Source organism: Porites lutea, chromosome 6 (genome assembly GCF_958299795.1).
Source record: "Porites lutea chromosome 6, jaPorLute2.1, whole genome shotgun sequence".
Lineage (NCBI taxonomy): Eukaryota > Metazoa > Cnidaria > Anthozoa > Scleractinia > Poritidae > Porites > Porites lutea.
In genome coordinates this window covers 34322491-34334523 of record NC_133206.1, presented here as the reverse complement: position 1 = coordinate 34334523, position 12033 = coordinate 34322491, and the positions used below count along the sequence as shown (strand labels likewise).

Genomic DNA, 12033 nt, shown 5'->3' with positions numbered 1-12033 from the left:
AGGCCAATTTCAGGCGGCCCGGCCCCAATATCTACATACAAGCGAGTAAATGGCTTGCAGAAATCCGACGAATCACAGCGTTTGTCTTTGTTACCAGGATAACACCCTTTTAATTACACGAACGTTCTAGAACGTTATTGACAAGTTTCCTTCAACATATTTTCGTCCAACTCTTCTCAAATCAATCTTGGTAAAGGTATTTAATATCACAGGGCGCTTTCCATTTAACAAAAATTCCGGTTTGAAATGTTAGAAATTCCACCTGCTCAGTGCGGCTGTTTTCGAAGGTTACGCGTTTGGTTATTGTTCTTGTAAGCAGGGTACAAAAGAGCAGTACTGGAGACAACAATTTTGTCAAATGGAAAGGGACATTTCGGTCTGTCTGACCGAAATGACCAGACCGATCAAAGTGGACCACCTTCAAAGCTGGTCCCGAATATTCCGGTCAAACGAAACCGAAATGGTCCGTTCCATTTGTTGTACCAATCGAAAATTCGGGAGTTTTGGGTTGAATGGAAAGCGCCCATTGACTCTACTTTCGGTGACTGGCACACTATACTGGTTTCTATAGTGGTTGATGCAGTCATGTCACTTTGAAGCTTAAGCAACTATCACGACGACGGCAACGAGAACATCAAAAAAAAAGTAACTTTAATAAGCCAAGCGACAACTCTGCACGAGCATCACGCTTTCTGGTATACTTCTGAAACGTCCACAGCAAGACCACGAAGTGAAACTAAGTCCTAATGTAACGTTTCGTGGATGACGTGGACACACGACGACGAATTTTCTTTCCTATTACTGGATGCTACCTTGCGAGCAGAGGCCTTCTCTCTTGCATTCGCATAAACGCTAAACGCCATGCAAGAGAGAAACTTCTGCTCACAGAGTACTGAGTGCGGGCCTGAAACCAGGACATTCTGCTACAATTGGCTTACGTTAACCCAATAAAGATTGAAAGAACGCAAATGCATTTTTTCAGAAACATTCTGCTTATAAAAGCTCCCTATTGTTTAGTTACCAACGTCATTTGTTTCTATCTCAGTTAAGGCAAATATCGTGCATCATCACTGAGCACAACTCTTAACTGATAAAACTTCTGATCACTGTATGTGATATTGAGCGTGATCACCATAACACGTGAAAGACATCTCCTCAGTTTTGTTTGGAGGAAGAGGAGTTGTGTCGGGTTGGGTTGGGGGTGTGTATGACCATAAAAATGTGCGGACCAAACCAATTTTAAACCAAATACACAAACTAATTATCATTTTTTCGAGTTCATATTGAAAGAAAAGTCCTCCCTAGCCCATGGTATTTGTTTCTTTTCATTATTCCCCCATACTAAAGTTACATAACAATTTTCACGCGACATGTTATGAATGATTGGAAGTCACGTTATTTTCTCTCTATTTTCCGTGATTTATGCGACATCATATTGTTACGGGAATGCAAACACGCTCGTTATCCAGTGCCTATTAAACAATGAAATGAACCGCGAAAAAAAAATATTGCATCATACAAAATTGTTGTGCATTGCTTAGCGCGTTAGAGATAAGCAATACGCGAACCCCTTGGCGAGAAAATGGTCTCTGGTAAACGGATTTTTCTCCTTGAAAAAAGGCATTTCCTGTTACCATTTTCGATGAAAACAGTCTTTTTTGAGCAAAATTCTAATAAGAGAGGCGGTTCCGAAGGTTAATCTATTCAAATAAAACAATTAAGAAACAAAAAAGGAACTCCTGCCGCGTAACTAAGAAAACAAGTTAAAAGGCTCCATAAAAACGGATATGAAGTTATTTTGTTGACTTTAAAGCAAACCGCCGTTCATTGCGTTGGTTAAAAGATCTAAAAATGTTTAATCGATGCCAGCTAGCACGTTTTGATTTCTCGTTATGTTGTTAAGAAACAAAGACTATTGATTCTCTTAAGTGTTATTTAAGTTTGGTTATATCAGGCACTGTCACGATACCGGGTTTTGCAGGTTTTTACGTTTGGAAAGTGGTTTTAGAAAGAGATATAAAGTCCTATTTCTGTCATATTTCCGAACTTTCGAGAAAGGCGTTGGAAATTAAAAGATCAGTGTATTTTTCTTAATAACATATTATTGTTTTTGATGCTTACTAGTCCATAAAATTAAATTTTGAATTGGAATGACGAAATAAGCGCCGACACTAAACGCCCCCCAAACGCAAACTAGTGTCAATGTTCTGTAAAATAAATCAAATACGCAACATTTGTAGTCTCTTTGTTTTGAACAAAGTTAGTTGTTCATTTCTGTCCGCTGTTTTTGAATCCAAAGATTTCATTTCACCCTTTCTTAGATGGTAAAGGGACTAAAAATCACACACTCAATAGCCAATTTCCGCCGATTAAGCTGAACATCTAGCTGCGCAGTAAATAGGCAGTTTCTCCAGACTTCTTGGAGAAACCACTTATGTACTCGAGAAACGAGGACTCTGGGTAGATATCACATTATTTTGCTATCTAATTTTGGCTATATTGCCATTGATAGTTTATAGTCTTGATCTTCTCTCTCTGTATTAATATTCTTTGCACGCATCCGAAATGTATTACTGCTAACAAAAATGTAACAGAGCTAAAGTTCTTCGTTTTGCAAAATGTTTTCTAATTTTGGAAACACAGGAACAGCTAGTAATGCCAAACGACTCTTTCGTAGAATTGTTGTAGTAGTTACAGGCAGATCAAGAAGGCTGCTCCGAAAAATCTCTTAATTTTTGTCTTTCTTTTACGATACACGAATATACGTTAAAGTTTGTAACTAAGAGGAGTCTAGTTTAGCGGCGCCCGAAATGATTAAATTTGTTTCAAACGAGAAAAATCAGTGTTAAACAAGTTTGAACCAGTCGTCCCGAGGCCAAATCGAAGTCTTGAGGATCGCTATTGACAAATTAAACGATGATCTTTAATAGAACGTAGTTAAAGCGTCGATTGCATTTCTTAGTGTTTCTTGATGTAAGAACGCCTCACTCTGCATTCGGGAGGCTACCTTTTTTTTTTTATGTTTTCCTAGTTACAATCCTTCCTTAAGCAGCAGTGAAATATATTAAACGCCAACTACTTGTTTTTGTTATGATCTACAACAAGCTTTTTTCTTTTTTCTATATTGCCACGGATACAAGTTAACTGAGTCTTTCTCTTCTCGCTCTCCTTCAGTTTTTGCACACCATCCCTTCGACCTAAATCGCGAGGTGCAAAACTTTAATACCAAGAAGTAAACTGAGCTCGGTATACCGAGAAGAAGCTTAGATAGATCAAGATTTAACACGACATTTCATTTGTTTACATCTTGATCAAAACTGACCAGTCAGGTCAGTTATAGAAAAAACAAAACCAGCTGGTAGAGTTTACAAATGCAGACCACATGTCCTTTGTAAAGGACGATGGACTTTGACTCCTAGATAATAAAGAATAAAATTCAAGGGGTGTGCAAGGCAAGGAGCGTTGTTACACGCTCAGAACAACTGAACAAGTTGTAGTTCTTAAGGCCAGACTAGAATTTTAGTCTTTGGACTAGCATAACAGGAAATAAAAGCTCGATCTCAAACGGGCTCAATGACATACATTCATTGACTTTGCTTGTCTGCATGCCTGACAGTTTGACCATGTTTATCCTTTCCTTTGCGGAATTTGACTCTTATTAAACTGAGCAAATGCGAAATTCGCTTATTTTTCTTTTTATTTCTTTTCTTTCTTTCCTGTTTTGTTTCATTTACGATTGTAAGCCAGCCTCTAGTATCTTAAAAACTTGAAAACCTTAACCGCAGCCGAGTCTTAGTTGCAGACATCTCTATAGTAGTAAATAGAAAATTGAGAGGAAAAGTACCTACAATGTATGATCACTAAAGTACTTACAAAAGATTAGGCAGCCCATGACTATTAAGAAGAACTGGTCCAGGTTGCTAGCAATAGTATCTACCCGGCTCACTGTCGTGGCGGTTTCAGTCGACATACTGCCGTCCATTTTGTAGCTTTGAAAAAAACAACAACAACAACAAAAAAAACAGTAGTTTCTCTAGCAACCTTTGTGGCATTACAGGTGTGGTATGGAATCCCTAATGAAAGGGTTCCCAAGTTTCCACTAAAATAGTGGGTAAGTTGGGGAGGGAGGGTGTGTGTAAATGTGAGTGTTGTAGGCATAAAAACAAATAAAATTGGTTAATAGTTAAATAGTTAGAAAAAGCACCAATATTGAGCGACCAACAACTACAATGCAGCCACGTCCAACACAAATATACAGTATGTGGTCCTTGGTCCGCGACTTTTCCGAAAATGATAAAATATTTCGTCGAGAAAAAAAATACGTTGAATAATGAAAGATATCGTGATTTACTGATTAGCATTCTTTCATATGACGAAGTTTCGGCTTTCTTGCTGTGGGTGAAGGCGCGAAATTAAAGTTTGTTGACAGGTAGGTTAATTTGTCTTTTTTGAAGTTTGGATTTTTTCGGCACCGGTCATGTTTACTTAGCCTGCGAATGAATAACACGCAACGGGAAGACGTGCCTTTTTGCAGAACAGGTTTCCAGATCAACTTATTTCTGCTGTTGGAAGCATATTGCTGTAGACTCTGAATTTTTTGTTTTATCGACTCTTGAAAAATATCACCAAATTTCCCTGAGCGGTCATTGGTCGGCGACCTATGACCTGGTTGAATAAAACTTCGCAAAATAAAAAGCGACGGCCTTTGTTTTCGAAGAATGTTTTGAAAATCGTCCCTATACATGTCTACAAGTTCTCTTTTTTTAATACCTCGAATACATACAGAGTTTTTGGTAATTATTTTCGACCGCGCTGAAAACCGCTCGTCGACGCTCGTGTGGGAGACTCGAGGAGACTGTTGTCTGAAGTCTTTGAAAGAAGAGCAGATTATTTTATACCCACAACATCTTCCGAAAAAAACTTTAGCTTAATTGCATCAAGAAAAGAAAAAAGTATATGAAATATTGTGAAAATCACGTTTTCGTGTGGAAACTATAACATTTTTACGTTTTTTTCGTGCTGCTTACCTGAGACGCGGACCAAGGACCACATTCGCGGACCAAGAACCATCGAAAACGGTCGCCTTTTGTCGAACCCCAAGCAAAATATTTATGTCTGGAACTTGAAACTTCAGGATTATCGAGAAGAACATAAAAGCTATCTTCAGGAAGTATTTCAGCTCGTTACGTGAATATTCGGGTAAGATATTCCAGATATTCAAGTTAATGACTTTTAGACGCGGACCAAGGACAACACCGATATTGAGCGACCAACAAACTGCAATGCAGCCACGTCCAACACTATACACAGTGCAAAATAAAATGAAAGGAACTGAAGGGTTCATATATAATATAATATAAAGTTAAGGACCTTGAAGCGAGGGAAACAGGTTTCTAGGGCAATTATAGATCCACTGGCTATAACCGTAGCAAGATGCCTGCGGCATTGACACATGAAAGTACTGAAAGGTCTTGGAAATAAAAAGTACTTGATTACTTACTCTAAAATACTTCAGATAGCCTCCACAGCAGACCAATTAGCAAGCAAAAAAAACTTGGAAACTCCTCAGCCAGTAGACAAAAATTCCTCTTCTCATGGTGGCCACAAAAGTAGCAAAAACAATTTTTTCGCTGCTCACGCCATGGGTAATCGTCTGCATGATGACGTACAAAATGGGAGGAGTCTGGGGATGAACTTATCCCAGCTGAATGAAAACTAAAATGGATGAAAAAAGGGGGTAACCCTACTTAAAAATGACCTTTTTTATATGAAAAAATAATAATAATTAAATAAACTGCCAACCAGAAAATATAATTATCTATAATGTTATTTCGTTCTTTAAAACTTTGAAAGTAGCTTAAAAGACAGTTGCTGTTCTAGTGCAAAATGAGAGGAGCATGGGGACGAATTTATCCCAGCTAAATGAAAAAAGAAAATGGGAGGGAAAAAAAGGGGGGGTTAAACCCTCTTTGAAAATAATTGTTATTAAAGAAGATAAATAATTTGCTAACCACAAAATCTGATCATCTATAATATTATTTCGTTCTTTAGAACATTGAAAGTAAGGTAAAAAAAAAAACAGTAGCTATTCTAATTAAAGGAGGGTGTTAAAAGAAGAACAGGGGATTCAAGTAAAACAAAAAACAAAAAATAAAAAAACATCTACCATCAAAAGAGGAAGTGAGAAAAGAAATAAAACAACAACAACAACAAGAATACTCATCCTGAATTACTTCGTTCTTGAAACTTTTCAGTGTAGAATTCCAGGAAGTCTAAAAAGGTAATTTGCAGATAAAAGAAAACATGGAAAAGTAGGAAAGAAAAGGTTAAGAGACCCGGGTATATTGGGACAATGGATGCATTGACACCAAGGCTCTAAACAGTTCTAAATCATCAGGGGCATAGCACAACTGAGCAGGAATGATTCTAACCCGGTACCAGGTCATATGCCCGACATTCCCGTGTCGAGTCCAGGAAAGAAGAAAATTGAAGAAATAGAAAAAGACTGAGAGAAGATGCAAAAGAAAAGTTGTACTTGATAGACTCCACATTTTATTTCTCAAAATAATCTCTCTCGATCTCCTGCATAGGTCAAATAAAATTAATCTAAACAAAGTAGAGTAAATAAATTAGAGAACAAAATATATATTGAAAAATAAATAAAAGGTAATTAAAAAATAAGTCGGCTTTACTACAAAACAATAACATACTTCTGCCTTTTGTTCAGTCTTACAAGGTAACCCCGCTGTTGCATCACCCAAAGAACAACTTTATGAGCAAACGACATCTAATCCAGCCTTTACAGAGAGAAATATACAAAAACCCAATGCTTATCCCCTAGATTCTCGTCCAGAGCAAAAATCTGTGGTCACGTATCACACTCTACAGAGCTTGAACATATGTGTTGGCTTGTCAACACTTTGACTTCATCAGCGCCGGATGGATCTCCGATAATCTGCATATGATCACCAGCTGATATTTGCAAACAATGGGAAAGGAATTTATGTTTCGGTTCAGCAGACGTTCGTGGGGCAGGAACACGTGACGCACCTCTAAGAACGTCTGCGAGGGAGGCTATCAATAATCTTATTTAAGACCAAATAGAATGTTGTGAGTGTTGGTTGTCTGTAACCACATTTCCCAGTGTGTCAGCTCTGCCATAGGAAATGTTACTGTAAAATGTCAAAATTTCAGTTAAAAGTTAACAGACAACTATAAGAGTTTACTTAGCCCATTCACATCACCCCTGGCAATTTTGCCAAAAGACGCGTTTAAGAGCTAGTAGAGCGGTTTTCTAGTCACTGTCTGGCTATAAAGATCAAGCTTAACTTACAACAGAGCTGTTTACAGGTATTAACTTGCAAAGTTCAGGCATGCCCAGAAAGCACAATTTCAGATAGTTTTTGGGTTTAAAAGTGACATAGCAGTCTTGACTTTTACTTTTCGCTTTCTCTCCTCCCCTCTTAATAGTTCCAATTCCTTGCCTCTATTTTTTCTTTTGCTGGCCATTTAGTAGATTTAATTTTGGTGGGAAAAGGTTTTAGGAAAGCTTTCAGGATCTTAGGATTAGATGAAAGGAAAGTAGGTGGGCAGTGCAACCAGATTTTCATGGGAATTTTTGGGTCAATGTTACATGGTTTTTTGCCTTTTTCTCTGGCCTCCTGGCATGGACTGAATCAATTCATGCTCATTCTGGTATGGATGGAAAGGCTACTCCTGCACATGACTTAAACCACGCGCCTTGCATTTCATTTGCGGGTGCCCAAGAACTTTTTCAACAATTTCTTCAGAATTCACTTATCTGTTGTCTGTTGTAGAATTCAACAACTCACAAAAATTGTTCATGACTTGAGCGCATTTATAAGAGTTTGCTTAAGGAATTTGCTGCAGAGGGGAGAAGGGGTCATATAACAAATCCCTTCTGTGGGGGCGGTACGGATATTTTCTGGAACCACACAATTGGTAAAAGTGACAAGAATCCCCATAGGCAGTAATGGGTGGTCCAGGGGCGAATGGGTTAAATTGCCTGGTGCTAGAAAATATTGAAGTACCAGCGTTGAATGCCACTTGCTTAATTGCTGACAGTCCTCTTTACACAATATTTTCCAGACTAGGCTACAATTTTATAATGAAAATGTTGATGATCTTCTGTCTACAAAAATAATTAAGGAGCACTCTTAATTTCCATGAAGCTACCAAATATTTGTGGTGCAATCAAGCTGTAAAAAGTGCTTTAACATATTTGTTTTAGGCATGGAATTTTCTTTCTGGCAAAAGTGATTTTTCTGTTGCAGTGAAAACCGATAAACATCGATTTTTTTAATGGAATTTTCTTGCTGGGAAAGTGATTTTCTGTTGCAATGAAACCTAATAAATGTCTAGTAGTTCCCCCCTACAGTGCAGGACACATGCAAACTTGAAAATGAAATAACTGTGTGCATTTGCAACTTAATTTTAACTTCCTGGATTAGTTTGATCAATCACTTTGAACAAGCTGTCCAACAGTCCTGTGTATCTGGTTCACTCAAGAGCTGGATTACAAAACAAAACACACACATTACTGAAGATAGACCCTTAATTCTGGCAGCTGAAGTGCTGGTCCTGTCTGCATGTAGCATCTGATCTGGAAGAAACATTAAAAATAATTATCATTTACAGACATCAACTTTACTGGCTATTTGTAATTCTTAAGGAAATATGACAACATAAATTACATCTCCCATTAGATAGCTAGCCTGAAAAGTCTTATGTAGGGCCAAAATGCATGAATGATGATGTAAGACATGGAAGTTTGGTGGCCATTTAGGTTAGGATGGGTCCTTAAAACTTTTGATCAGAGTAGAGCTGGGGTTCAAGCCTAACTGCCATCTTTACTTCACTATGTCTCTCTTCCATGACATACACCTTACTGTCAGGGGGAGGGGGATGAGGGGTGGTGACCCCACAATAGAGTAGCATCCCATCCAGTGGACAGTAGAAACACTTGTACGTGCTTTATGCTATATCCAGGTAAAAAATTAGCCAGGATTCAGGTGGAATCCTCTCCATTTGAATCCCACTCCAGATTTCAAGTGACAGGAATGATCGAAGGATTGTTTGGGTTTAAAATTTTTCACTCCAGGATCTTCTTCAGTAGGAAATTTTGTCAAGTATACTTTGTTTGGGTGGCTTGATTTAAGTAGGGATTGTTTTGGGTATTCAAAACAATCAGAAGATTTGTCGTAGTGCCTGCATATTTCAGCAAATAAAGTACATCCAAACTTATTTTTAAAAACTTATTTTTTGTGTTACATCATTTAAGGAATGTTAATAATGAAAGAAGTTCAAAACATCATCATGTGGTGCATACATTTCCATTTTTTTCAATTTTTGATTCATTTTTTACCTTGCTGTTATAACTGCAGTTACAGTGATCCACATCTCATCTCCAAACTGTTGACTAAAGAAAACAAACATGTCTATCAAAAGTTCCTAATTATGAAAACTTAGAAGCATGACCAATTTCATAAAAATTCTGTGCAGAGCATCCCAATCTGGCCCTCAAGGTTCTTTTCTATTCAAAAGATTGCTCTTCTCTTTCCCTTGCAGTGGCCATGATTAAGCTTTCACTGATTAGTGTTCAGTACGACCAGAAACTATTCTGACAGCAGGGGTATTTTTCAGGACACTGAACGACTACGCAGATTACTGATTACGGTTAGGAAACTGAGTGAATCAAGTTTCAGGTCAGTTTGCTCTGTATAGTACTTAGGGTAGTGACCCTAACTAGAACCTGGTTCACTTTCCTAACCCTAATCACTAATCTTCAGAGTCATTTGGCATTCTGCAAAAACCCCCTGCCATTATTGTAATAAAACCTGCAATTATGAGTTATCAAATGTTTCTTTAATAATTAAGTTGTCAGTGCTAATTATGTTTACTCCTTATGAGAAAATATAGATTTTCCTTTTTGAAAGTAGTAGAAGGTATTAAATTAAACAATAAAAAATTTCCTAGCCTGGAGTAAACCTTTTACAACAAATACCCTACAACAGGAACATGTCCGGAGGTGGGGGGGGGGGGGGGGACAGGGTTGGTCGAGGTGTTGTTTGGGTCATGAGGCAAGCTCGGAGCTGACTGAGTCATTAAAACATTAATTTATAATATTTTTCACTTTTGGATCGCTTACTGTTACTGAGGGGGGATTCGTGACCCGAAGATACTGTTGCCTGGATGAAGATCATAGCTTAAAAATAAACTCTATCGTCCAGCATCACATTGAAAATTGACGATCGCGACTCACTAATTACGGTATATGACTTCAAACAGTTTTGAAACAAAGAACTTACGTCAATTTAAGTAAATCTCTCGTAAAGTATGAAAATAACGGCTACAAACCTTCAAAAACACAAAGCACATGCCACAAAGTACAGCTCCTTCCACGCGCCATCTTTGAAATTTTAGTATGCTTGTTCCCAGTAGCTGAAATAAACGCGCGGCCACCAAATCTTGCGTTAGGTTAGGAGCGGACTTGGTCAGGTTTTAAATGTCTATTTTTTCTTATTTTTCTTCTAATTTTGTCAATTTTATGTGTTAAAGAATGGTTTCAATTGACAATTTTCAATCAGAACCATAGCCATTTCCCCCTTTATTTTCTAAGAAAAAAAATAGCATTGTCATTTAATTCGCTCGGCTCCCGTCTCCCCCCTGCCCCTCCCCATGTAGCACAGGCAGGCATAGCCAGGTTATAACACCCGTTTCCGTTGTATGTAGGAAAAAAACGGTTTGAAACATTAGTTAACTGAACAAGAGAAAAAAAGCGAAGTTAAATATTCAGTTGAACAGTGCTAAAGACCAGGGGTGCTTACCATTGACACCATCATCGTATCCGGCCCTCCTTAAGGTGGATTTCCATTGTCGAGTAATTCTTACCCCTGTACGCACGTAAATTTTACGTGCGTAAATAATATAGAAGAAATGTATGAAAGGCCGCACTTAAAAGTAAAAGTTTAGCGAGGTTCAACTTTTACGTGAAAGGTGCGACCTTTCATACATTGCCTCCGTCTTATTTACGCGCGTAAAATTTAAACGTGCGTATAAAGTCGTAACAATTTTACGATAGTGGAAATCCACCCTCAAAAGTAAATAAACGCAAAAGAACCCACACCACTGTTCGAAAAGAGTAGGGGACGTAGACGCCGATGGTGTGGCCAACCTCTACGGGTTTTGGGATTGGGTAGGGATGGCACCTCCCATGGTACCTATGAGCCCCGTTCGTGCCCATGCCCTCTGGGCAGGCCTGTGTCCAGGAAAAGCAGGTAAAGCTGGTAAAATCTGAAAGTGCACTTAGCTTATCCAGCTAGTTTACAGGCGCTCCACTTAAATACTTACTAAATATAGAAGTCAAATACAACATCTGGCAGGATTAAAAACCCCAACTGGCAGGAGGCAACCAGTTGGCTATTTACAAGTGTGGCCGAGGATTTGAACTCGAGACCGCCGACCACAAACATAATCCTGCAAGTGGCCAGAGCAGGACTCGAACCCGGGACCGCCGGATTCCGATTCCGACGCGCTGAGCACTCGGCCACGCTGCCTCCCCTTAGGGGTTCGGTGGAGAAGAGATTTTAGCGGGGAGGGGGAAGGAAGAAGAGAGCAAGTCGCTGCCTTCACCTTTCGCTTCTATCTTTTCTTTTATTCCCCCCAGGAACGCCAGCTACTCAGGCTACCCTCATCATTTCTTTGCTAGATGGTATTATATAGAATTACATATAATTGACATATCATTTTATGTAGTTGATCAACCCTATTAGATTGTTTACGGCTGGGTACAAAAATTAGAATCTTTATCACAGGATTCCGTCAGAGTGAGACAAAGTTATCAACTACAAAATATTTGGGTAAGGCAGCACCGAAGGTACGGGGATATCCCAAGTACTTTATGTAATAGCGCCAGAAAGCGCCTTAACCAGGCGCATAAACTAAGGGAAGATGTTGGAGGAGAGGGGTGGCCAAAAAGCGGGAGAAAGAGATTCCTTTCTCCCCATCTCCCCT

General features: G+C 38.7%; 1 protein-coding gene and 1 long non-coding RNA gene across 2 annotated transcripts in view; both read right to left on the bottom strand.

Annotated features, from left to right (window-relative positions):
- Nucleotides 1-5590, bottom strand: part of LOC140940949 (putative ammonium transporter 1) — a 20921-nt gene extending 15331 nt beyond the window's left edge. Inside the window, exons 1-2 of the mRNA XM_073389913.1 lie at nucleotides 5501-5590; nucleotides 3874-3989 (exon numbers count right to left, since the gene is read on the bottom strand). Coding sequence (XP_073246014.1) covers nucleotides 3874-3982 — 109 coding nt within the window. The 5' untranslated portion in view covers nucleotides 3983-3989; nucleotides 5501-5590. The remainder of the gene's footprint in view (nucleotides 1-3873; nucleotides 3990-5500) is intronic.
- Nucleotides 5591-8420: 2830 nt separating this feature from the next.
- On the bottom strand, nucleotides 8421-10469 carry LOC140940950 (uncharacterized). The gene is made up of 3 exons (XR_012166388.1): nucleotides 10378-10469; nucleotides 9386-9439; nucleotides 8421-8623 (listed from the first exon to the last, which is right to left on the bottom strand). It is a non-coding gene; the product is annotated as an uncharacterized lncRNA (long non-coding RNA).
- Between the last annotated feature and the right edge of the window lie 1564 nt (nucleotides 10470-12033).